The sequence below is a fragment of the Sander lucioperca genome, chromosome 21 (assembly GCF_008315115.2).
Source record: "Sander lucioperca isolate FBNREF2018 chromosome 21, SLUC_FBN_1.2, whole genome shotgun sequence".
NCBI classification, from domain to species: Eukaryota; Metazoa; Chordata; class Actinopteri; order Perciformes; family Percidae; genus Sander; species Sander lucioperca.
In genome coordinates this window covers 23,566,014-23,590,464 of record NC_050193.1, presented here as the reverse complement: position 1 = coordinate 23,590,464, position 24,451 = coordinate 23,566,014, and the positions used below count along the sequence as shown (strand labels likewise).

Genomic DNA, 24,451 nt, shown 5'->3' with positions numbered 1-24,451 from the left:
CCAAGAGCACTGCTGCCCCCTTTTCTCTGCCCCCAACAACCCTTCCTGCCCGAAAATGTCAACCTCTTAACCCCTCACTCTTCTTAAACATACTGTTTGCACGCATGTGTAGACATGAACTTGCACGCTCACATAGATGAGGCCAAAACTACAATGTAAAAGAAAAGGAAAGATTTTAAGAAAAGTAAACGTTGTGTTGGTTATGGTCGTGAACTCTGCACACACATATGTGGTTAGTATTTTCCTTTGGTTTCTGTCCCCTCTAACTGCTTTCATAACTTTGTTGTCATCATCTATTTTAAATTACATTTGGCTACTTGACTGTGGCTTGTCCAAAATTGCCCACAATTTAAAACATGGCAAATGAAACCTGACCTGCCAGTCCAGCCTTCATTTTAAATTAAACATAAATCATCTGGACGTCTGTGGTTATTTTAGACTCATCATGAAGTCTACACTCAAGCATCTCTGTGTGGCACTGTGTCTGTGTGCAGTAAAACTACAATTCCCACAACAGGAAGCACTTTGCAAATGTTGCTTTTAAATACAGTTTCTGACTTTTCAGAATCATAAATGCAACTGTATGGTACATTAAATAAAGAAGAAATTGGACTCTATCAGAAGATATTGTTAGATTTAAAGCTGTGACTGTGATGATTTAAGGCTAGCCTAATCAATGTCTAATTGAAACACATTTGTGGAAACACATTTATATGAAAGCCTTTCATTTTCCTTGCATGTTTAATGCTGGAGCTTTTTTTTTTTACGTCATTTTTAGCCATGCAAGCGAAATGGCTATAGGGATGATGCAGTCATTCCAAGGGTTGTTCTGTTCACCTCTTTGGTTCAGACAGAAATATCTCAACAACTATCAAATGGATTTACATGAATTATTTTACAGAGATTATTGGTCACAAGAGGATACATCCTAATAAATTTGGTGATCTCCTAGTCTCACATTGGCAGACTTATTTCCACAGCGCTGTGGAGTAAGGTCTGGCTACATCACACATACATTCTGGGATAGGAGAAAAAAACGCTCTGGGTTGTTTGCAAATACTGTAATAATATTCTTTGTAAATCTTTACAATCATTGCCCAAAAGAACCATGCATAATTTTCATTTTCAGCATGCAGCTTGCTGAATCAAAATTAGTTGTTGTTTCCCGAAGGAAGGGATTTTGAGAACGGCAACACACAGAGAGAGGAATGTGAGTGACATGTCAGGCTTTATCCTGGAAATGTAGCCTACTTCTGTCGAGGTCAGCAAGTCAGTGTTTTCACATATTCTGTGAAATATCTCAATATCTTCTGGATGGATTGGTACAAAATGTGGTTGTTCATGTCCCCCTCAGAAAGAATTGTAACCACTTCGGTAATCCTCTGACTTTGCATGTAGTGTCATCTTATTAAAATTGTCATTTTTCCAATACCTATGTATAAATATCACCAAAACTATTCCCATCAGCATAAGCTGTACTTTGTGTTTAGTGCTAATTAGAAAATGATAGCATGCTAACAGGCTAAACTAAGATGGTGAACATGTTAAACATTATACCTACTGAGTAGTAGGTATATGCTCATTGTGAGCATGCTAGCATGCCGACAATATCATTTAGCTCAAAGTGCTGTAGCTGTAGCTATAGTCTCTTGCTAGTCCTGTTATTGTATTGAATAAGGGCAGTCATAGTTGAAAACGTCTGTGTAAAATTAACAATTATTATTATTGTTGTAGTTGTTGTGAGCAGTAGCAGTTTTATTGCCGGTTTTCTAATTTGCTGCAGTGATTTAAAGAAGAGCAGGTGTGTCTTCATTTAGCAGCCAGACATGTTTTCATGTAATCCTTCCAGGTTATGTAAATGGAGTTTTAATGTTCTTTATTTAATAAAGTTCACAATAAATTTGGCGACTAAATTCTCCACTTTATTGACAGTTTAAGTGAGTTTTGTAATTTCCAATACTACCAACAGCACCTGAATGCAGCAGAGCAAACCCCATGATTTGGTAAAACTTTGAACCTCACCCACGCAAACTGGCTGCGCTGATCTAAGGAAGTGGATAAACTGAAGAGACGTGGTGCTAACCCATATGGGTGCTAAGAGACAAATTACAGCAAATAAATCAACATTCGTCTCGTGCAGTGTTGCGGCGTTTTACGACAAGATTTATCATTATAATCACAGCCGAAATGTCCCTCCGATACCTCGACAAAGTTGTCATTGTGACTGGAGGATCCAAAGGAATTGGCAGAGGGATTGTCAAAGTGTTTGGTGAATATTGCTATTTATAATGTGGGTTTGTTTGTGATCAGACAGGAAGGGGCGCACTAAATTTTATTTTTGCATCTTTTTTTCAGTGGAGAATGGAGCCAAAGTGGTATTTTGTGCAAGAGGAGGTTAGTAGCATTATTTTTGGTCAACTATTTTCCTATTAAATTCTGTTTTATTTGACCATATGCCTTTATCATCTGGGAAAAAATGGTTTTGATTGATATGACTTTACATTTACTCCTAACTCAAGTACAAGTAGAAATAGGTAGAAATACCATAGCATCCATAGCATTTATGCAGTACTGCTTAGCTTAATAGTGAAAGTACTGCAAGATTAATGTAGCGAAGTCAAATGTACGATATTTTCCTCTGATATGTAAATATATGTAAAAGCATAAAGTAGCATAAAATAAAAATGCCCAAGTACAAGTACCTCAACATTGTACTTATGTGCAGTACTTAAATAATTGCCCCCTTTACTTTCCTCCTATAACTAAAGGAGTTTTACTGAAATAATTTAAACCTGAAATGTGAATATGTATGTCACTATAATCACACAGGTGCAGTAGGTGAGGCTCTGGAGGCAGAGCTGAACAAAGCAGGGCCAGGCTCATGCAAATTTGTCACATGTGACATCTCCAAAGAGGATGACATCAAGGTAATGTGCAACTGCAGTGTTCTGGTTATACTGCACTCAGATTTACAGTTCACTTATAAAACTGTCATAATCACAAGATGTGTGTGTGTGTGTGTGTGTGTGTGGGGGGGGGGTTGCACGATATTGACAAAATGTGATTTTGACACTTTCGATATAATATTGCACAACGTGATATCGCGATAATAATATTGAGTCGATATGTCATGCACCCCTAGTGTGTGTGTGTGTGTGTGTGTGTGTGTGTGTTAGAGTTGCACGATATTGACAAAATGTGATATTGCGATATTGATATATAAAAAAATATTGCATACTTATTGCGACACTTTCAATATAATATTGCGCAACGTGATATCGCGATATTGACTCGTTATATCATGCACCCCTAGTGTGTGTGTGTGTGTGTGTGTGTGTGTGTGTGTGTGTGTGTGTGTGTGTGTGTGTGTGTGTGTGTCCTGTTTATCAGCTGGTTTATTTCAAGACCAAAAGATCTAGATATGATATAAAAAAAATTATATATATTATATATTTATAAAAAGAATATTCAACAACAACAACAAAAAGACCAAACAGACATTGATATAAAAAAGGCAGTTATTTGGTTACATGGGTGATAGTACATGGCAATTACCCATCAAAATAATCAACAATCACCTGCTAAAACTAGCTTGCATTCAATCTTGCGTGTAAAACTTGTTTGTCGACTCCAACCAGTTCTGTGTTTGCTTGAGCGTCTGTGTGCTCTACTGGGTGAGGCGCTGTCTGTATTTCGTAACTGGGTTCTTGTTCCAATGCCACTGGTGGGATTGTCTCTCCACAGAGATTGATTGCAGTCACAGTGGAGCATTATGGACACATTGACTGCCTGGTCAACAACGCAGGGTGGCGTGAGTCTTCACACTTCCTTATTCACTCCAGCAGATGTGATAATGAGGATGTTTCTAGTTTCTAGTGGAAAATACTTACCCCCCCCCCCCCTTCCCCCCTCTCTCTTTAGACCCGCCTCATAAATCCACTGATGACACCACAGCAGAGGAGTTCAGGGATCTGCTGAATCTGAACCTCGTCAGCTACTTCTTGGCGTCTAAAGTAATGTTTCGAACTTGTGTAAAACTTGTGTAAAATGACAGATTATTTATCGTAACTTTCTCCCATAAATGCAGACTTCCATGGAAGCAAAGATGGGCTGTAAGGATTTTATTATATTATAAAGAGACGACAGGAAGGGAGCAAGAGATGCAACAAAGGTCCTCAGCCGTAAATACCGCTGTATTTATACTAAATTGAAAAATGTATGTGATCTGAATTACTCTTTAACGTGGTTTTAAGGGGTGTTACATTTTTTCTTTTTTTTCACATTAAGAAATTCAGATTGTAAATTCAAGTGTCCAGTATTGAAAAAAGTGGGAAAATTTTATATGTATATACATGTGTAATGCTGTGCAGTGTTATCCAAGTAAAACCTAGTGAGGTTGACATAGTGCAAGTAGTAGTGTGGTGTAAAGTTGTATTGCAGTTATGAATCAGGTAATTTACAAAGGGTGTATTAGTATTTGCCCGTTGAGGCTTCCCCTCCCGACCCCCCTGTCCTGACACAGAGGGGACTGGTTGAACAGGACACGGGGGTCCGGAGGTGAAGCCTTATAGAATTACAATTATTACAACCTTTCTTTGCTTCCATTGACCTCCCTCACACGCCCATACACAGCTATGCATGTACAGCATGTATACAGGATATTTGAAGTGATAGGAGGTCTCACTCTCTCTTCAGTATGTGTTGCCGTACCTGCGACAGCGGCAGGGAAACATCATAAACGTCTCCAGTCTGGTGGCAACCATCGGCCAGAAAGACGCTGCACCGTATGTTGCCACCAAGGTGAGTCCATCCTCCAGGCAACAAGTGTCATTATTCCTTAAATCTCAGCTGAAGAGAGAGAAGAGTGCTGTAATGTGACCTTTTCTCCACAAGGGGGCGATTATCTCCATGACAAAAGCGATGGCTGTGGATGAGAGTCGCTACAACGTGAGAGTGAACTGGTGAGCCAAACTGCAGTGTAACTCAGATGAACTATAATCTGGGACTTCTTGAGTAAAAGTACCAATACAACAATGTAAAAAAAGAATACTTCATTGTAAGTAAAAGTCATGCACTCAAAATCCTACAACTACTAAACGCACAGAAGTATTAACAGCAAAATATACTTAAAGTATCAAAAGTAAAAGTACTCGCTCTGCAGTAAAATGTCCCCTGTGAATGATATGTTAATTATATATGATATTAAATTATTAATACTTATGTATCAATATGAGAGCAGCAGGTTACTGTTGCAGCTGCTTGAGGTGGAGCTACCGTTAACTACTTTACATACTGTTAGCTTGTTTAGTCCAGTGGTTCCCAACCTAGGGGACGGGCCCCTCCAAAAGGTCACCAGATAAATCTGAGGGGTTGATTAATGGGAGAGGAAATATGAAAAAAGTAAGTTCTGATACACAAATCTATTTTATTTATTTTTTTATTAGGAATTTTCTCTCTTTAATATTTGACCTCTTTGGGCCTCAAACTGTTCTTAAAATAAAACCATGTGAGAAGTATAGAGGGGAAATATGACAGGAGGCCCTAACTAAACACAAAACCACGAGACTAAAAGGTTGGGAACAACTGGTTTAATCTTTAACAATGCATTGTATTTCATAGGCTTATCACATATGATTTTAATATAAAATCATAGTCAATCAAAGTAACTGTTTTAATCAGATAAATGCAGTAGAGTGAAAGTACACTATTTCTCTAATAGCATAAAATGAAAACGCTCAAGTGAAATACAAGTACCACGTTTGTACTTACATAAAGCACTGGAGTAAATGTACTTAGTTACTTTACAACACTGCCTATTAATGTCAAATGGCACATGGCAATGATAAAGTCATGTCTAAGTCGTTACTTTGTGCGGCAAACTGAAAAAAAAAAAAAAAAAAAAAAAAACTTTGCATTAAGTAGCTCTAACCAACATGCAGTATTTCTGTCGTATTTTTAAAAATGATTATATCGATTGTAACAGTTTTTTAGACTGATCAATTTTCTTTCAGTTAACTGATACATTAAATATTTCAGAATTTAAATGATGTAAACCATGATATATACAGTATATAAACCATCCACTGATATTTAAAACGTGTAAGAGTCTCTGAGCAGACTCTGCAACAATAACTCTTTTCTGGAGTAACAATACTAAATGATATAAAGTATCTGAAAGTATTTAACTGACTACAAAGCTAACCGTACCCTCTCTTGTCTAATAATACTGTCTGCCGTTTATTGCAGCATCTCTCCAGGTAATGTGATGACACCTCTGTGGGAAGAATTAGCAGGACAGACACCAGATGCTGCAGCCGCCATTAAAGCGGGAGAAAATTCTCAGGCAAGTTCTCACAGTGGAACCAACATGGAGCTAGAAAGATGGGGAACATGTTCAGAGTGAAAGTGATCTTAATGAGGCCGTGGGAGGTTTGGGAATGGCACAAAAACTTTGGAAACTGTGAAAATGAAAGACAGTCGATTTGTTGTACGGTTTTAGTGAAAACTTTAATCCTAAAAAGTGTAAAAAAAAATCAAAGAACTCGTGGCCGGGATGGCTCAGTGGGTAGAGCAGGCACACATATAATTAGAGGTTTATGCCTCGACGCAGTGGTCCAGGGTTCGAATCCGACCTGTGACCCCCTTTCTCACCTAGCTGTCCTGTCGAATAAAGGCGGAAAAGCCCAAAAAATAATCTTTAAAAAAGAAAATCTAAGAACTCTTGTTAAACTTAAATCCTATCATCAGGTCCAATCTTAATTATTTTAGCAGCATTTAAGAGATTAGTTGTGAGTAAAGAAACTGCAGTACAATAATATTAAAGGCCCCCCCTCATCAAGGAAAGAAAGGTCAGTTTTTAGCTGCAGAGAAACTGTTTCTGTTGAGCTGATGCAGCAGCTAAAAACCCAGTTAAGACTCACTGTGAATAATTAGGAGGTAGCCTTCAGTTCCTGCAACATTGTTGTGTTAATGATCCAAAAAGCCATGCACTGCGGTCACTCTATTGGGTTGTTAATGTTAACTCCCTTAATCCTTGATCTAAACAGAAAGAGTTTCTGCAACAGGCTGTTTTTTTTTGTTTTTTTGCCATGCAAATTACAGCTTTCTATTTATCCCAAAGGTATGAGGGTGAAACAATTAAGAGGAGACACCAGGCTGTGGTCCTAAAGCACAGCAATTTCCCCTTTACATACATAAAGATTCATCTAATCTTATTTTTAAGAGTCTCAGCTTGCTCGTCATAATTCAGAGTGGAAAAGTGCAAGCAATTAATATTATCGTTATAGATTTAAAAATGTCTCTGCACTTGGTTCTTGAAGTGTTGCTAAAACATTTCCAGGAACTTGTCAATTCTTGGAAGCAACATAACATAGGAGGGGCACTCCAGCCAATTTTGAAATACTTGTTGTACTTAGGAAATAGTTAAGGGAAAAAGAGATGCTTTTTACTGTGCAGTAACGCAGTGCAGCAGCAACTGTAGGAACAGCAGAAGCATAAACCACACACACGCACGCACGCGCACACACACACACACACACACACACACACACAGAAGAAAGTTACATGATGCAACCACACACGTGCTGTTGGAAAGTGAACAGGAATAAGAAATGACACGTTGTCTTCTCCAACAGCTGCTGGGTCGTATGGGGACGGAGGCGGAGTGTGGACTGGCTGCTTTGTATCTGGCTGCTGATGCTACTTTCTGCACCGGGATCGACCTGCTGTTCAGTGGTGGAGCTGAACTCAACTACGGCTTCAAGAGTCAGATCCCTTCTTGACTGTCAGTGGTCGTGAAACAACTGATTTAACATTAAATTGTTTAATCCAGATTATACATACACTACCGTTGAAAAGTTTCTAATCTCCTGCCACAGAAGATAGATTGGGTCCAGTCAGATGTCTGAGAGGATTACTCTATATCTGTGAATGGTCTTTGATGCTTTTAGGATGTAGAAAGTCATCTTTACAAATAGATGTGTATGAAGGGCTTTTTTTGTACGTGGAGAACAAAACTGTTTAATGGTTGAACCAGACTGACAACTGAAAGGGCAGAAAGAGACAAAGATCACTCTGAGCAACAGTTGAATAAGAATAGAAGAAATCAGCAGTCATTGGTAAAAGAAACTGTTAGCTTAGCATCAAAATGTGTGCAGATTTAAATAGGAACAGGTTATGTGCATAATAATGCAGCCTATAACAAACTGGATTTAACAGGCAACTGTTGCTTTAGTAAAGCTATAACTTCACAAACTAGAAAAAGAAGGTTAATCTAGGGTTAGCACTGCCACTGTTGGAATTTGATCAGGGAATATCAACTCAATACTTAAGAGTCCAGTTGCACCATTGTGGTTTAATATTGATCTTCACTTAACACTTTGATGGACTGGAAAATAAATTCAAAATCCAAGTTTCAACAGTATTCTCCCATGTAATGTAAAACTGTAGGGACATTCACTAAATAGAAGTTTTAATAATTTAAATCTTCTTCTTTTGAGACCAAAACTATTTCACATGTAAATAATACATTTGGTGTCTGAATTATACTGGTTTTATTATCTCTGTTAAAATAGCCACTAATTAAGGAAAAAAGAAAAACATCAATATAACAGGTTATTCCAAACATTTGAACAGTAATGTATGTCTAAGTGTGCTGATAACATTACTAAGATAAATACTAAATGGTTTTAAATAAAGGGAGGATGTTCATGCAATAAAATTGACTGATATTTAATAAATAGATAAAAGTGACTTTTTGGCATCCTGGCCAACTGTGTAACAAGACCTGCACCACTCCCCACCGACCGACCAATCAGCATCAACGTCTTTGACTTCGAATAACCTCCCTTTTTTGAGCCTACTGGTGTCCGCCAATCAGATGTTACGCTTTTGTCACGCCCTCAGTGACTTCATGAATGAATTATAATTACAAGACTACTATTAAATTAATTGTGTGGCTATTTTCCCCCTCTAATATACTTGTGTATTTTTATAGAACAGTCCAGGTGATTTTAAATGATTAACCAAGAACAAATAGGAAAACAAATCATAAAGTCGTCACAACTCGTCCCGTTTAAAAGCGTTTATAAATTTGCTAAGTCAAGTGTTTCCGTTAAAGGACTAGCTAATATCACTAAGGACAGTTTATGTCTGGGAGGTTTCTGGCTTCACCTCAGCCGGACAGCTAGCGTCTCGTATTTCAAAGCGGAACTCAAGTTGACTTTGAGTGTTTGTTTCCACACGAACAAATAATCGCGTTTATCTCTACATAGCGGAGATGGCAGCCCTCCGATCGGTGAGTTCATTGAGCGATGTATGTGCACTGTTTATTATCTGTTTACATCGACTGTCTGGGTAAATGGTTGACGTAAATTAGCGACAATGCAGCTGATAATGACCGAGATAATAGTCCTTCGCTATAGTCTGCTTTAGACGGACTGATGTGTCTGTCCCGCCGGCCCCGAGGGTGGCAAAGAGGAGAGGTCATTAAACCAAACACCATGCTAAAATATGAAATGTATCTTGTTTGCCTCGTAACGTTAAATACAACCTAATGCCTTCTGTACATCTTCATGGTGCGGTAACGTCTAGTTAAGTTAGTTAATTAAGTTTGACCTTAATTTATAAAATAAAGTTACCTAACGTTGCATATTTTACCACCTTCCGCGCATTGGTGGATGTCAAGCCAGTTAGATGATTGGTAGGTTATTAGTATGCCGAATTGAAAAATATATCCTTCTGATGCTAGTAGTCGTGAGTCTGTTTTCTATGTAGATTGTAAGCGACGCAACAGAACAGAGTGTGGCCCAATGCGACTAGGCGTTACGTTGCTGCTACATTGATTTAAAAGCTAGGCACAAATGCTAGGTTTTGCTAATTCTATTCTACTTTAATTCCAGACTGTGGGTCCAAGTTAACAACAACAACAAAGATCACATTTCATGCATCTGATTTACACGTGCATGTCACAAACTTCACAGCAAAAACTAACCTGCACATACTTATGGTCGCAATAAAGACTGAACTTGCATCATCCATTCAACAAAGTGCACACACATGGGCTTCTGCAGCAGACCTTTTATATGGATTACTGAAGCATTAATCAGGCTTATGCTGTTTTCTAGAGTGGACCACTCCCTGACAGACAGTCACGATAAAGTCAAGTCGAACTCCGCACCATATTGTGAATGTAACTGGGAAAGACCACCATTGCAGAATGTAAGGCAAAGGCAAGGCAGCTTTATTTGTATAGCACATTTCAGCAACAAGGCAATTCAAAGTGATTAACATAAAACATTAAAGATCAGTTAAAATATAAAAACAACTAAAATAGAATAAGACAGATATGAAATACAAGAACAAAAGGCACAGTGCAGTGTAAGAAATGAACCATTTGTTTAACCCTTGTGTGGTGTTCATATTTTTGTTACACAGCCAATGTTCCCAGGTCTGGTGGACCCACCACATTATTAGGCTTTTAAATCAATACAGCCATAACAATTTATGGAAAAATACTTAATATATGATCATTTTCGTTTTTTGTGAGAAAACAAGGAAATTCAATTATAAAAAAGGTAAACAAATAGAAACAAGATTTTTTTATCATTATTGGGGCTTGTTTCTTAGAACTTAATCAGAACAGGTGAAAGTGCTTGAAATGTAACAATTTTGTAACTTTGTGTGGGAATAGCAGCTGCAGAAAGACAACATTCCCGCACACAGACACCTACAATCAGACACGCCCACATACAGACGCACCCACACACACACACACACACACATACAGACAGACACACACACACACACACAGCAGGCCCCGTTAGGAGGAGGACACAGTTAAGTTTCATAGCACCTACAATTATTACACAATTATTACACTCGGGTCCAGTAGACCCAAACACCTCATATGTAATAGTTATGTGTGTGTACAAGTACTGACAGAAGTATTTTGAAATCAATTATTTGAGGGAGATTATGAGATTACTAAAAGCACAACCTGTTTAACAGGCAATTAACTGCCTGGACAATTCAGCCAGACTAACAGGTAAAGAGCAGAATTCACTTAATATTATATCAACTTTGCCTGTGTTACCTTGCATGACAGGAACTACTGACATCATAAAGTCAGGTAGAATATCAAAGCCAGTAAAACAAGAACTGGCATGAACTTGCTTTAGTTGTTAGTATATCAGGTGCCAAGGCCAGTTGATGTGTTGTGGATTTTGTGCTGCACTTGACCAACAGCAAGCCATTATTGTTGGTTATAAGAACAGATATTGTTTTCTATTGCACGTTTTGTCACCCACATACTGTAGGATCCTTGCAAACTCATTTCTGACCTTGTATTCCTCATTTTGCAGAATAGCCTGCATATGCGCCCGGTTCTAATTACAGCACAGCACTTTGTCTCCCACAGGCATGTGTGTTACAAGCTGCATACTGTGAATTGCAGGCAAACATGATTGGTGCTGAGTCACACATATCCACAAACACCCAATGTCAGACACGGTGTCCCTGTGTATTCCCATGGCTGGATGAAATGTCACCTGGAAAGACCTTGGTAAGACCTTCACACTTATGACACTAGTACTGTATATAAACCACGTGTTTTTGTTGTTTGATTTGCAGGCACTCCATGGGCGACTTGTCCAGGCCCTCCCCTTCTCCTTTGGCTCTCTGCGGTTTGCTAGCTCCTTTAAGGTAATGAGGAACATGTTTTATTTCCCACGGTGAGGTCTGTTTCATCTCCATCTAGCTGGATTTACAGTCTGGCTTGCCTGTAAATGTCGGAGTACAAGGTGTTTGTAGATCATTATAGGGAGAAGGAAAAGAGGGGGTTTGCCCTCTACAATTCAACTTGCCATAATTGAAAGTTATTTTTCCCTTTTGTCTTTCCCTCACTGTCCGCCTGTTGTAATCATTTAATTCAGTTTAATTTACCTTGAATTCATTGTGTCTAATTGAGCAGATAAGTCAGCTTCTCGACTGACTCTTTATAACGCTCAACTAATTGTCTTTTTAAAGCATGCATTGCCAATAACGTTGATTTAAAAACAATCACTGTATTCCTCGCCTGTTCTGCTCTTGTACCGGCTACTTCTTTTTCTTCGCCCGCCTCCGGGTCGCTTGTCCTTCCACACCTCAGGCAGCAGATCTCGTCATTGAACGCAACACAGCATGCAAGCCGAAGCCGGACCCCTCCACCTTGGTGTTCGGCAAACAGTTCTCCGACCACATGTTGACCATCAACTGGTCGGAGAAGGGCGGCTGGGAGGCTCCACAGATCAAACCGTTCCAGAACCTGTCGCTGCACCCGGCCAGCTCCGCCCTGCACTACTCCATAGAGGTGAGGACAGGGCTCTGATGTTTTCACTGGGTGCAGCAAGACCCAAGAAGTGGATACAGAACTGCTACAGGCTGATATTTCATGCCGATGTATTATTACTGTCATCTTCTTTACTTTCTCTTTATAGTTATATACGTATAAAGGTGTAAATGTCTCTGAAGCAGCAGTAAGACCATAATGAGAAGATTTCCCAAAAAATGAAATCCTTTTGTGTTATGAACGTTTTCTAACCTTGCAACTGAATGTTAGGTTTGTAACCAACCACACTTGGAATTCACTACAACTGTTCAGTTGCAGGGAAACATTGGGGGAAATTTGGCCTTAAAACAAGTGAAGTAAATGCAACAAACTGTGGAACGAATGAATAGAATAGAGTAGGCGAAGAAGACACTTTCTTTGCGGGTTTACGGCAGGGTTTGCTGTTGTCGAGGAGTAACCTTTAGATACATAGAGAGCAGAGATAAAGCGTTGTGTGTTTCTGTCTGTCTGCGCTCCAGCTGTTTGAAGGCATGAAGGCGTTCCGTGGAGTCGACAACCATGTCCGTCTGTTCAGACCAATGCTGAACATGGAGAGGATGCATCGGAGCGCTGACAGAAGCTGCCTTCCTGTGAGTTTGTACCCAACCATGTCCTCCCTCAGTGAGGATAGTGTCAATCACTGGAATTGTACCTCATATAATTTCATGTGACAAATAAAAATGGATAAACTATTGGTGGCAAAAACGTCCTGCTTTGCTCCTGGCTTGGCTGCAGGGCAGTGCCACGTGATTGAGCAAAATGCACAGCACCGGCCATTCATATGCGTCCATGTGCACATAACAGGGCCTTGTAGCATTGTGTTCCATTTACTTTAGAGCTGCAGCTAATGATTATGTTTATTGCGGATTAGTCCATTGATTATATATCAATCAGTCGATTAGTAGTTTGCTCTATAAAATGTCAGAAAACTGTACAAAAATGTCGACCAGTGTTTCCCAAAAGCCAGGACGACGTGCTCAAATGTCATGTTTTGTCCACATCTCAAAGATATTCGCTTTACTATAAATCAGAAAATATTCACTTTTTTTTGGTCTGAAAATTACTCAAACCAATTGATAAATGATCAAAACAGTTGACAATTAATTTGAAAAAAAAAAAGTTGACCACTGCTTGATTAATGGATGAATCTATGCAGCTCTAATTCACTGCTGCTGTGATGAACTCATCAGAGTTGTACAATCCTGCGTGATGTGTAAAAATCAGCAACTGCCCCCTCAGCAACATGTCCACACAAGACAGTCCCTCTGTGTTTTGCCACAGTGCTACTGTTGGTCTGACTGTTCCTTAAATTCTTCAGATTCTTTACAGACTGATGCCCTGAAGCTATTAAACTTGCCCTAGGTTATGTAACTGCTTGGCAGCATGCCTATTGTAGGCTTACTGCCAACACTTAACAACACAAACCGGATTCAAGAGTTAATACTTCACCAGAGCGAGGCACAATGTGTCTAAAGCCAGGGTTTTCCATGTCACGAAGGTTAACCCGGCTAGATCGCCATGGTAACTTATGCTGCACGGCTAACCTGGTCCGGACCAGTTTCTGTTCCTAGTTCTGGCTTGAAATCGGCTAAAAAAAGCTCCTTTCACTAATCAACTCCTTCGGAAATGGCGTCAATATTCAATCTATGAGCGATACAGATTCTCAGCTGATGGAATACGTTATAAATGCAAACTTGTTGAGCCCCGTTACATTAGTTATGCCACTGAACGCATCACATTGCAAGGTTGTTATTTTTTTGCCACAAGAACCTTTATCAGTAATGCAGAAAATCTATATCTCACTATTTTCTCACTATATTCTCCATTAATAAGTATGAGGTTTACATTAGTCCGTTTTATTGCAGCTAATAAAACACCGAATAGAAAATTGATTAGTCTATTGGTATTTATCACAGATATTATTCAATCAATAAAATACATTTCACTTAGATTTGTCCTAAAACTGAAGTGATTTCCACACCTCCATTATGGAACAGTGTCAAACCTAAATGCAGTTCTTGAGTGTAACATTTAAATCTGCTCATTCCATGAGCTGTGGAATGAGCAGCTGTCACGTTAGAAAGAAAGGGTCGACATTGAGCGTGCGAGTGGTGAAATAAATACATTCACTTATGAATTTACACAATAGTCATTTCCTGCCAGCATTCCTCTCCTGGCTTATTTGCAGCAACAGTGTGCACCTTTTGCTGTAATATTTATTTCATAATTTTCATAGCAGAGAATGGGACTGGAGTTGCACTTAAGTCGCACCCAAAGTGACTTCAGACTTGAGACTCGTCCTCAATCGTCCTCAAAAGCCTTCAGACTCGACTCGGACTCAAGATGCGGGACTCGTGAACAATCTTTATTTTTAGGAAATGTCTCATGAATGTTATTCCCCTCCCTGCGTAACCTATAACCTCCCTACATAATACGTAACATATCTGCTGCGTACGGCCACACGTGAGAGAGGACAACAAACATGTCGACCGCACCGGCAGCTGCTGCGCCATTCATCAGAAGCTTTGGCTTTAAAAACGTCATACGACAAGGCCCAGACAAAAGAAGCCCTGAATGCAATATATATATATATATATATATATATATATACATATATATATCTCTATCAGAGACTTGACTTGGACTCTAGCTCAGAGACTTGTGAGCATCTCTGCTTCATAGGCAAAAGTAGGCGCGCCACAATCCGTCCATTTAGTGCGGTAGAAGAGTCAAATGGCGCTCTAAACGCCCCCTTTTATGGAAACGCGCACAGAGCCTGACGAAGAAAGCCTAGGTTAACAGAGAAGTTGACAACCGCTGTAGTTGTACCCGTTATGTCTGATAAGGGCCTAGGTTAACAGAGCAAGTTGATAACTACGGTCATGGCGCCCGTTATCTCTGATCAGGCTTTGTCGAGCCAGCTAAGGCAAAGAAAGCCTGGCTCTGTTGAACTTGCTTCATAGTAGAGTTCAGGACGCAGTGGGACCATGATGATCATCTGCCTGAATCCAGTCTCTGCTGTGTGCTGCACAGTAGACCGTTTACATATACTGTACACATGTAATGAAGTGCTACTAAACTCTTCACCTTTTCTTAGAAGCAACAGCCAAACCATTATGGTTTCAGTGAACGTTGTTTGAAGTTTGTTTACTGAATGCTTTAATTGCTATGACCTGATCTGCATGTACAATGTTGCTATAAAGAGATTTTGTAGCTTTTAAAAGAATAAACAATACTTTTACATATAAAAAGATAAATTCATATGCAGGGAAACACACCCTTGTCTATGTCATTTTACTCTAGTGTTTTGCTGCTAATGACATGGTGGCTAGTGTTAATGCAAACGTTAGATAGATACAGGTTTGTAGGTGATATTACTGAATGAGGTTGCTGACTTCAAACTCAGTTTTTGCATGTCACCGATAAAACATTTCAATAAACGCGGTGTTTACTTGTGGTTTGATTTTTGTGATAAAAGCTTTGAAATATTAGTCTGCCATGCTACAATTCCTGACTTTGAGAGTGCACACACAGTGAGATGCAGACCAGCGTGAGCTTGAATGCAAGTTTATCAAAATTAAAACACAACACACCACCTTTCTCCAGTACCCCACGCTTTATTTGCCAAACATTTTTCGGCTATCCTGCCTTCATCGGGCTGGTGGGGCCTGAAGCCGTTTCCATGCTAAAACACAGTGGCACAGGTAGAGCGGGATTATAAAGTCATGCTATAGGAGTGTGCTAAAAGTCTGTGTTTTATTGTTCAGGAGTTCAACTTTTATTTGTAAGCGGAAGAATATTGAATAATATATGTTAATATTTCTTCTCTCACTATATCACATTCTCATTCTATTGATATTGTTCAGGGTAGAAGAGCGATTACAGTTTATCTCTTTGTCTTGTTTTCGTCGTAGCTGTTTGATAAAGATGAACTGCTGGAGTGCATCAGGAAGCTGGTGGAGGTGGATCAGGAGTGGGTTCCCTCCTCCCAGGACACCAGCCTCTACATCAGACCCACCTTCATAGGAATAGAGGTGAGAAACTGGTTTCATTCGTGATGTAGTTTCACAGCTCTTGTTTCTCAGTTTCTGCTCACCTTTGCAGGTTCCCATCTCGTCTGAAGTAAGTAAATGGTGTTAAATGTGGTTGGAATCGGTTCCTACCCGCGGCCCTTTGCTGCATGTCCTTCCCCCCCTCTCTCTCCCCTTTCATATCCAAGCTGTCCTATCAAATAAAAAAAAAATATATATTTTTTTTTAATCTAAAAAAGAAAAGAAAATGTGGTTGGAATACAATCCTGCGTACTCTCCTTCTGTCGTACTAATGGAATGACTTCCTGCTCCTGATTACCCGTCTTCTCTTCCCCTCCCCTCCTCTAGCCGTCCCTCGGTGTGTCTCGGGCAGGACATGCTATGATCTTTGTCATCATCGGCCCAGTGGGACCCTACTTCGCAACCGGGTCCTTCAACCCTGTTTCTCTGCTGGCGGACCCTTCGTTTGTCAGGGCTTGGCAAGGAGGCGTTGGAGCCTATAAGATGGGAGGGTGAGTTGGGTATCTTTAAACTGGGGGGGGGCGACCTCTAGCTCACCCAGTAGAGTGTGTGTGCCATGTAGACTGAGTCCTTTGTCTCTCTCTCTCTCTCTCTCTCTCTCTCTCTCTCTCTCTCTCTCAGCTGTGTTTTTATTCAGCAGTGAATCTGGATAGAGTACAACTATTTGGATTTTCCGCTTGGCTCATGAAACGTAGAGAAGGCTGCCACAGAGCTGGCTGGTGTTGGGGTCAAACCTGTGCCAAGAAAAGAGAGGCGCTGCAAAAATATACACCTTCTTCATGACGGACCTTTTGTCACGCCATAGCATGAAAAGTACAGGTTATTAATGTCGAGTTACAGCTGTGATTTGACCAGTTTGACTCCTCAAACACCAGTGGATCAATGGAACAGGGCCAACATGAATGCCTGTGCTTCTCCTGCCTGACCAGTCAAAATGTCTGCTGTGACAAAGGTCTGTTGAGCTGTATTTATATATAAATAAAAGGAATGAGGTTAGACAAGTACAAAAACATAAAGAAAAACCTTCACAGACAGCAACACAACAACTATTTCACCATGGGAAACAATTTTTTCTCAGAGTGAATGTTGTTATTAAAGGGCGAGTCCCTCCAGTTTTTGCACTGCAGATACCGTCTGTGCTCCTGTAATCTCTTCACTTATTCCACACAGCCTCTAATCTCAGGTCTGCTTCCACATGAGTCTGCTCAGCTACACTGTGATTACATGACACCACTGAACAGCCACTCGACTCACTAAACCAACAGAATCTGCTCTCGCTGCCGCCGGATTTTGCAGCAGCAGTCACAGGACTGCTGAGTTGATATTTTAGGGTCGTCACTCTGTATGTGAATTATGTTATCGTGTTTATTTAATGTGTGCAAAACTATGAATTTCACGTCCCCTTTGACTTTTTAGGATTGCATTTTTTTTATTCCCAAACATTATTTCCATATAAGGATCTTCTTAGTTTATTTAACAAATTTGTTTGGTATCAGAGGACATTAACTGTTTGGTTCAGCTTTCATCAACCATGTTTCCAGCAAGCTCTGATAGACCCAGAAACAAATGGCAGACATGTAAGCTATTGAAAGTGAAAGTATTGAAATGGGCCGATGGTTAAACAAGAGACCGTCTTGCGATGGGATCACACCAGCCCGACGCCAAATTGATCTAGGGACGTAAAGTAAGTGTGTGTGTGTGTGTGTGGGGGGGGGGGGGGGATCCAACCACACCAATCTAACAGCTCAGCCTTCATTTTAATCTCAACTGTACACATGTCAAGTTGCGTGACTGCATCTTGCACGGCTGTGACGCTATCACTGTGACAAAATCTGACAGACGGACAGAAACACCTGGCAAAGTACTTAAAACCGCCGCTGGTTGTTGTTCGCGCAACAATATGTGTCTCCATGGACACATTTCGTAATGATGACACACTCACAGACTCACAAGGTGAAAACAATACCAGCGTTGCGACTGGTAAATACAGTGCATGCATTTAATGTCACGTTGAGGGACCGCACAAAATGTTTCTGAGGGTCGCCATTGGGACACCTTGACGCTCACGTCCCTGCCTGTCTTTGGTTTATTTGACTTCTCTGCAGTAACTACGGTCCTACGATAGCAGTGCAGAACGAGGCGGTGAAGCGGGGCTGCCAGCAGGTCCTGTGGCTGTATGGAGAGCAGGAGGAGATCACCGAGGTCGGCACCATGAACCTCTTCATCTACTGGACCAATGACAAAGGAGGTGCGTGTTTTTTCTGTCTTGAGCGTCGCTGAAATGTTGTTCCAGAGGTTTTCTGTTTACTACTCTACTTGGTGGAAATATTTAAACACCTTGTCATTTAAGGATAAAACTGTTTGTGTGTCTGCAGAGAGAGAGTTGTTTACCCCTCCACTAGATGGCATGATTCTCCCAGGAGTCACCAGACAATCTCTGCTGGACCTGGCCAGAACCTGGGTAAGACCACCAGAGAGGAGACCAAACGCAACTCTCACATAGACCTCAACAGCACAGATATTGCAATTCACATTTCCCCTAAATTTCTCTCACTGTGCTCCTCAAAGTTGCCCAAAATGCAACCAGAAAGCCATTGTGGGACATCTGATTTGTAAAGAGGCATTTCCAATTAGTTTTTCCAACATGGAAGTGCTTTAATAACCACAAACCAAATGCTGCACCTAGTGTCCCCGAACCTTGATTGATCACATCAAAACTTTCCAGATGGGGGCGCCCTGGTAGCTCACCTGGTTGAGCGTGCGCCCCATGTACCAAGGCTCAGTCCTTACCGCAGTGGCCTGGGTTTAATTTTGACCCATGGCCCTTCGCTGCATGTCATCCCCCTCTCTCTCCCACTTTCCTGTCTTAAGTTATCCTACCCAATTAAGGCAATAAAAGCCCCAAAAAATAATCTTTCTAAAAAATAAAACTTTCCAGATGGATAGATCGTACTCACGGCAATAAGAAAAATCCCTCTTTGGTTGAACTGCTCACAACTCTCTGACACATTCTACCAGTGATGTAAACAGAAATTTCCTTAAGGGATCACAAGCCAAACCTCTGCAGTAGTTCATTAAACTTGATTTTAAATAGCTTTTTGTGTGTCTGTCAGGGTGAGTTTAAGGTGACCGAGCGCACGATGAGCATGAAGGAGCTGCTGGGGGCTCTGGATGCCGGGAGGGTCCTGGAGGTGTTTGGAGCAGGGACGGCCTGCGTCGTGTGTCCTGTCGGCAGCCTCCTCTACAGAGGAAAGGTAGGCGTTCGCCTTCTCTCGTGATTGTTTTTTTTTACCTTGTGTTGGAAAAATCCCATTCTGTTCTTATGATTTGCTGTAGATCTGTGCATACATGCAGTAGGTCAGTAATCAGATCTCTCCCTCACCCTGGCCTCATTTTACATGATGTTTAAGAATTCAGCTTACTGCAGAAAGACGAATGAAGTCTGATTTTTGAAGTGGGGTTGTGTGAGGCACTCATCCATAGTCCAGTGTATTATTATCTACAGTAGATGGCGGTCGTCAGCTCCCAGTTTGGAGAAACAGACCGGAGTACCGACACTAAAGCTAAGCAACGTATTGCTGTACGCATTTTAGCCACCAAAAAAAAAAGGCCCACCTAAAAGTGTACGCTATATTTAGAATATTTTCACCGCTTGACAAAAATGTATTTAATAATTTTACCTCGCAGAACAAGGGAGTTGCTGGTCTACCGCTGCCTCGATCAGTTAGTTAGTTAGTGTTATTGTGTGACTTTGATGAATCCCAACTAACCCTTTTTAAGTGTAAATCACTATGAGCTAAAGTACAAACATTTTTCTTCCTTTCTCAGACGTACCAGATCCCGACTATGCAGAACGGTCCGGACCTGGCAAAGAGGTTCCACAAAGAGCTTACTGATATTCAGGTAAGTGCACTATATAAATACAGTATGCAACTGTTTCTTAAAGCTGCTGCTGGCAAACTTGCATGTGGGCGCCTCCAAGTGGCAGCAAAAGGGAAGAGTTTAAAAGATGTCCAGAAATACTAGTTAGTAGACTAGTTTTTCAACTTGGCTGATAGTTATTAACACTTTTTGGTTACACTTTACTTGAAGGTATCTACATAAGAGTGATATGACCCTGTCATGAACGTGTCATAAACATTATAAACAAGTCATAAACGTTTCTGACATAACGCTTCTTTTAGTAAGTGTCATTCGGTTTTTGTCATGACAAGTTAGGGTTAGGGTTCATGTGTCATGACTGTGTCAGTATCATGTCACTCTTATGTAGATACCTTCAAGTAAAGTGTTACCCACTTTTTTTATACTGAAGAATCCACAAGCATGTGACAGGAAGTCACATAGACATATATTGCAATTTAGTGACTGAATCAGTGCAGGACGATTATTTTCAATGAATCTGCCGATACTTTTTGGGGAATATTTATAATAATTGTTTTTATTTTTTTTTGATTATAAATATTTGTTTTGTTCAATCCTCACACTGGAGAAACTGCAACTAGATAATAAAAAAAGTTCCACTATTTTTGTTTGATAAATGACTGAAACAATATCGACTATCAAAAGAGCTGCAAATTATTTTTCTGTCAAAAAACAACAAATCGTCATTTTAGCAACAACATAAGGTTATTTCTTTTTGCAGCTCTAGCTCCTATTTGCAGCTTTAACTTTCACATTTAGCTTGTTAATTTTTGCTCTTGTTCCCTTGCTTCACCCAGTACGGACGCAAACCAAGCGAATGGGCACCACTGGTCATTTAAACGGCCGTACTGCACATGCCAGTTGTATCAACAGTTAGTCCCATGACTCCAATTTGGAAGACCAGCAGCTCTCCCCCCCCCCTCCCCAACCCTCACACACTCCCAACCCACTAATGCACTCCTGCTCACTTACAAACCGAGGAGACGGACGCCTCTCTCGAACAACAATATGCAATGTTTTGACTGGACACAACTCTTAACCTTGAGGTATGTACAGCAAAGCAGGAAAACGGCTCTCATTAGACAGAGATAAACAACCAGATGATAAAACTGCAGAAATGTGATGTGGCTGCTGATGATATACTGTATATTAGACTAACACAAGCACATTAAAATCTCGAATCTAATTCAATTTGCATAAAGAACCCACATCATTCAAGTTTTTGTCCTTATACTCACTTGGATTAATTCCTTGTGAGGAGAGCATTGCTTATAGTTATTAGCACAAACATTCATTTTCATCACATTAACAAAAAAAAGGCACAAACTGACATATTTCTGTCGTAGAAGGTGATATTTGCAATATTAAAGTGGCTACATATTCAGTGTGTAGGAGAGTTAACCTCTTGGCAGCACGCAATCTGTATGTGCTGTTTTTCATCAACCGTTGTATTAAAATGTATTTCACAACAGGAACAACGTATATATTAACAATAACCTGTACTACTTGCGACAACCTGTGGCGTTTTCTCCCAAACCGTTGTAACTGTTAGGTGTGACCTGTAAACGCGTCACAGGATAATGTTTTGTTACCGTTGTGTACATAACGATCTGAGAGAGTATTCGCTGTTAGTTTTCCATGGGGCCACGTCACTATGACACCAGAGTTTGCACTGACTTTGGTTTAATGTCAGGTTTATATCTTTGAGTGTGACTCAGCTTTTTAGAGAGGAATCATGAGCGGGTTTTATTTCTGTTGGTTTAGTTTGTGGGGAAGACGACTTGCACAAAAACTAAAGATTGAGTTTAAGAAGGTCTGATGGTAGGACGACACGCTGTAGAAGAAGGACTGTTACATGCTGCCAGTTACTCCTGCACTAGTTTGTGTGTGATTATTATAACAGACAATGTAACAAGTAGTGTTGTTATTTTGGAGGTTTTTAAATTATATTTTTCATTGTTTTGATGTGAAATTAGGCTGTCTTCCAAAAGCACTTGACTCGTCAGTGTTTTACTGTATTCTGGGCTTCATGTCCTTCCCTCTCTGGGTTTCCGCACTTTGAATGGGTTTTCTTTTTGTCACACATACTGTACACCTGTCCCTCTCTTCTGTCTAAGTGCCTGACCTCTGTCTGTTAGCTTGTTGTTCTGTGGATCTTCAGCTGCTGTTTTGTTTATCTTTTTTCCAGTTTGTGCACTAGGGGATGTAGCTGGATTCTTTTGTCGGTTTAGTTCTTTTAAATGTGCTGTTACTTTTACTCGGCTGTAATGTTTTTACAATAAACCTGATCTGAGTTCAGTCTCTTTTTGTACTTCAGTTGTTTTGCTTTTGATGCATTACATGAGTGGTCATTTTCAGTATATTTAAAGGGTTCATTTGCACAAGCAGATATCTTTGTTTTATTTTTCATGTTTTCTTACGCACTCGAGGGAATGTCAAACTATGTTATTATTCATTTTAAGAATGGCATTTGCAAAATGAACGCCTATCACAAAAATGCCCTTTTTCCAGTTAAATGCAATTGTTCCGAATTTTTTCCCGAAATTAAAATCTTTCAAGACTTTAACATAGTTGCTCATGTCTAATTAACAATGCTCCGGATTTCTTGGCAGGGTGAAGTGACTTACTGGAGACTCCAGTGGTTGCCTGGCAACAATACCCAGACAAGTAATTACCCTACAGAATATGAAAAATTGTCAGTTTTTGTACTGCCTAAATAAAATATATATAAAATGTTAATAAGTGAGCTTGAGGCGCTGCTGAACAAATATAACTCATGTTTACAGCCATGCTAAGCTAAACTCCACAGAAAAACAAATAAGCTATTTCCTATAAGAGTTTGTGTGTATATATATATATATATATATATATATATATATATATATATATATATATATATTAAATAAATTTAAAACTCTTATAGGAAATCTATACCAATCTAAAGAAAAACCAAAACATGTTAGCCTGTGTCCATAGATATGTATACGGTCTGTGTCATTTCATTATTTCACAACAGTTTAATAGCACTTAGTCATAATGGACAAAGTAATAACATGTTACAGCAGGCCTTTTACATTTTAATGTAATAAAACTGCTAAACATACAGCTTCCTCGCTGATTAATAAGGTTATTGCATAATTGTAATTACACTTGACTTACTTGTCATTGCCATTTATTTGTATTATTAAATATCTAAACAAAGAAAAAAAGGTTAAAGGTCCAATGGCATGAAAATTTCACTTTGAGGTTTTTTAACATTAATATGAGTTCCCCCAGCCTGCCTATGGTCCCCCAGTGGCTAGAAATGGCGATAGGTGTAAACCGAGCTCTGGGTATCCTGCTCTGCCTTTGAGAAAATGAAAGCTCAGATGGGCCGATCTGGAATCTTCCCTTTATGATGTCATAAGGGGAAAGGTTACCGCCCCTTTCTCTGCTTTGCCCGCCCATAGAATTTGGCCCGCCCATGAGAAAGAGAGAGACATCATGGCTTGCAAACATGCAGTTGGTCAAGGCCACACCCCCAACCTCCACCTTGCCCCCCCTCTCTCCTTCAATAGCATTTAAAGCTACAGACACAGAAATTGCACATCCTAAGGAAAGCTCATTGTGGGACTGGCTCTAGTGGCTGTAATTCTGCACCAAGGCTGAATTTCGGGAAAGAGACTTCAGATGCAGTATTAGGGGACCACTGAGGCCTATATAAAATCATCAAAAAAGCAGCATAGGACCTTTAAATACTTTCTTCAGAAGTGATATCACCAATAGTGACAGGAGTCAGAGACTTTGTTCTAGAAAAAAGAAAGGGCAGTTTTATAAGATAAGAACAATCAGAACTTTGTACTAAATTATACTCCCATCACAAAAGGTGTGAAAACAGACTGAAACAGAAGCAGGGTTGGTCCTGTCTTTACATCAGACGATCTCACCCTGAACCAGAGGTTGTTTTTTTTTTTAAGAAGCAACGGTGATAAATGCAATCCTACTCTTCCTTTTTGTCTGAGGAGATGCCCTCAAACAGGGCCGAGGTGTGCTGACCCAGCAGGTTGTAGAGGAAGGCTTCGATCTCTCCTCCGCCGTTGCTGCTTTTCTGGAAGTGGATTTCCAGCAGATCCTG

General features: G+C 40.1%; 3 protein-coding genes across 5 annotated transcripts in view; 2 read left to right on the top strand and 1 right to left on the bottom strand.

Moving 5' to 3' along the window:
• The first annotated feature begins 1,980 nt into the window (after positions 1-1,980).
• On the top strand, positions 1,981-8,592 carry hsd17b14 (hydroxysteroid (17-beta) dehydrogenase 14). Its single transcript, XM_031318791.2, has 9 exons — positions 1,981-2,269; positions 2,356-2,394; positions 2,830-2,927; positions 3,745-3,811; positions 3,922-4,013; positions 4,696-4,800; positions 4,894-4,961; positions 6,247-6,343; positions 7,635-8,592. The coding sequence occupies exons 1-9, from the start codon at positions 2,188-2,190 to the stop codon at positions 7,779-7,781; spliced, it is 795 nt and encodes a 264-aa protein (XP_031174651.1). The 5' UTR covers positions 1,981-2,187; the 3' UTR covers positions 7,782-8,592.
• Positions 8,593-8,854: 262 nt separating this feature from the next.
• Positions 8,855-22,638, top strand: bcat2 (branched chain amino-acid transaminase 2, mitochondrial). 3 transcript variants are annotated; one of them, XM_031318790.2, is made up of 11 exons: positions 8,855-9,295; positions 11,629-11,700; positions 12,146-12,346; positions 12,844-12,954; positions 16,279-16,398; positions 16,744-16,907; positions 18,522-18,664; positions 18,792-18,877; positions 19,530-19,670; positions 20,245-20,319; positions 21,135-22,638. In XM_031318790.2, the coding sequence occupies exons 1-11, from the start codon at positions 9,278-9,280 to the stop codon at positions 21,174-21,176; spliced, it is 1,173 nt and encodes a 390-aa protein (XP_031174650.1). In that variant the 5' UTR covers positions 8,855-9,277; the 3' UTR covers positions 21,177-22,638. The 3 variants fall into 3 exon arrangements, with proteins under 3 accessions (XP_031174650.1, XP_031174649.1, XP_035852398.1); XM_031318789.2 differs by having other exon boundaries at positions 8,855-9,313; XM_035996505.1 differs by lacking the exon at positions 8,855-9,295 and having other exon boundaries at positions 11,931-12,346.
• A 1,641-nt stretch (positions 22,639-24,279) lies between these two features.
• The window catches only part of ifi35 (interferon-induced protein 35), a 7,213-nt gene continuing 7,041 nt past the window's right edge, over positions 24,280-24,451 (bottom strand). The window contains exon 10 of the mRNA XM_031318884.2: positions 24,280-24,451. This exon is cut by the window's right edge and continues 72 nt beyond it. Coding sequence (XP_031174744.1) covers positions 24,317-24,451 — 135 coding nt within the window. The 3' untranslated portion in view covers positions 24,280-24,316.

Coding starts and splice junctions, on each gene's coding strand:
- hsd17b14 (XM_031318791.2), top strand. CDS start 2,188: ATGTCCCTCCGATACCTCGACAAAGTTGTCATTGTGACTGGAGGATCC. Junction 3,812..3,921: donor GGTCAACAACGCAGGGTGGC/GTGAGTCTTCAC, acceptor CTCTCTCTTTAG/ACCCGCCTCATAAATCCACT. Junction 4,801..4,893: donor CACCGTATGTTGCCACCAAG/GTGAGTCCATCC, acceptor TTTCTCCACAAG/GGGGCGATTATCTCCATGAC.
- bcat2 (XM_031318789.2), top strand. CDS start 9,278: ATGGCAGCCCTCCGATCGGTGAGTTCATTGAGCGAT. Junction 12,955..16,278: donor CTGACAGAAGCTGCCTTCCT/GTGAGTTTGTAC, acceptor TTTTCGTCGTAG/CTGTTTGATAAAGATGAACT. Junction 20,320..21,134: donor AAGAGCTTACTGATATTCAG/GTAAGTGCACTA, acceptor TGCTTCACCCAG/TACGGACGCAAACCAAGCGA.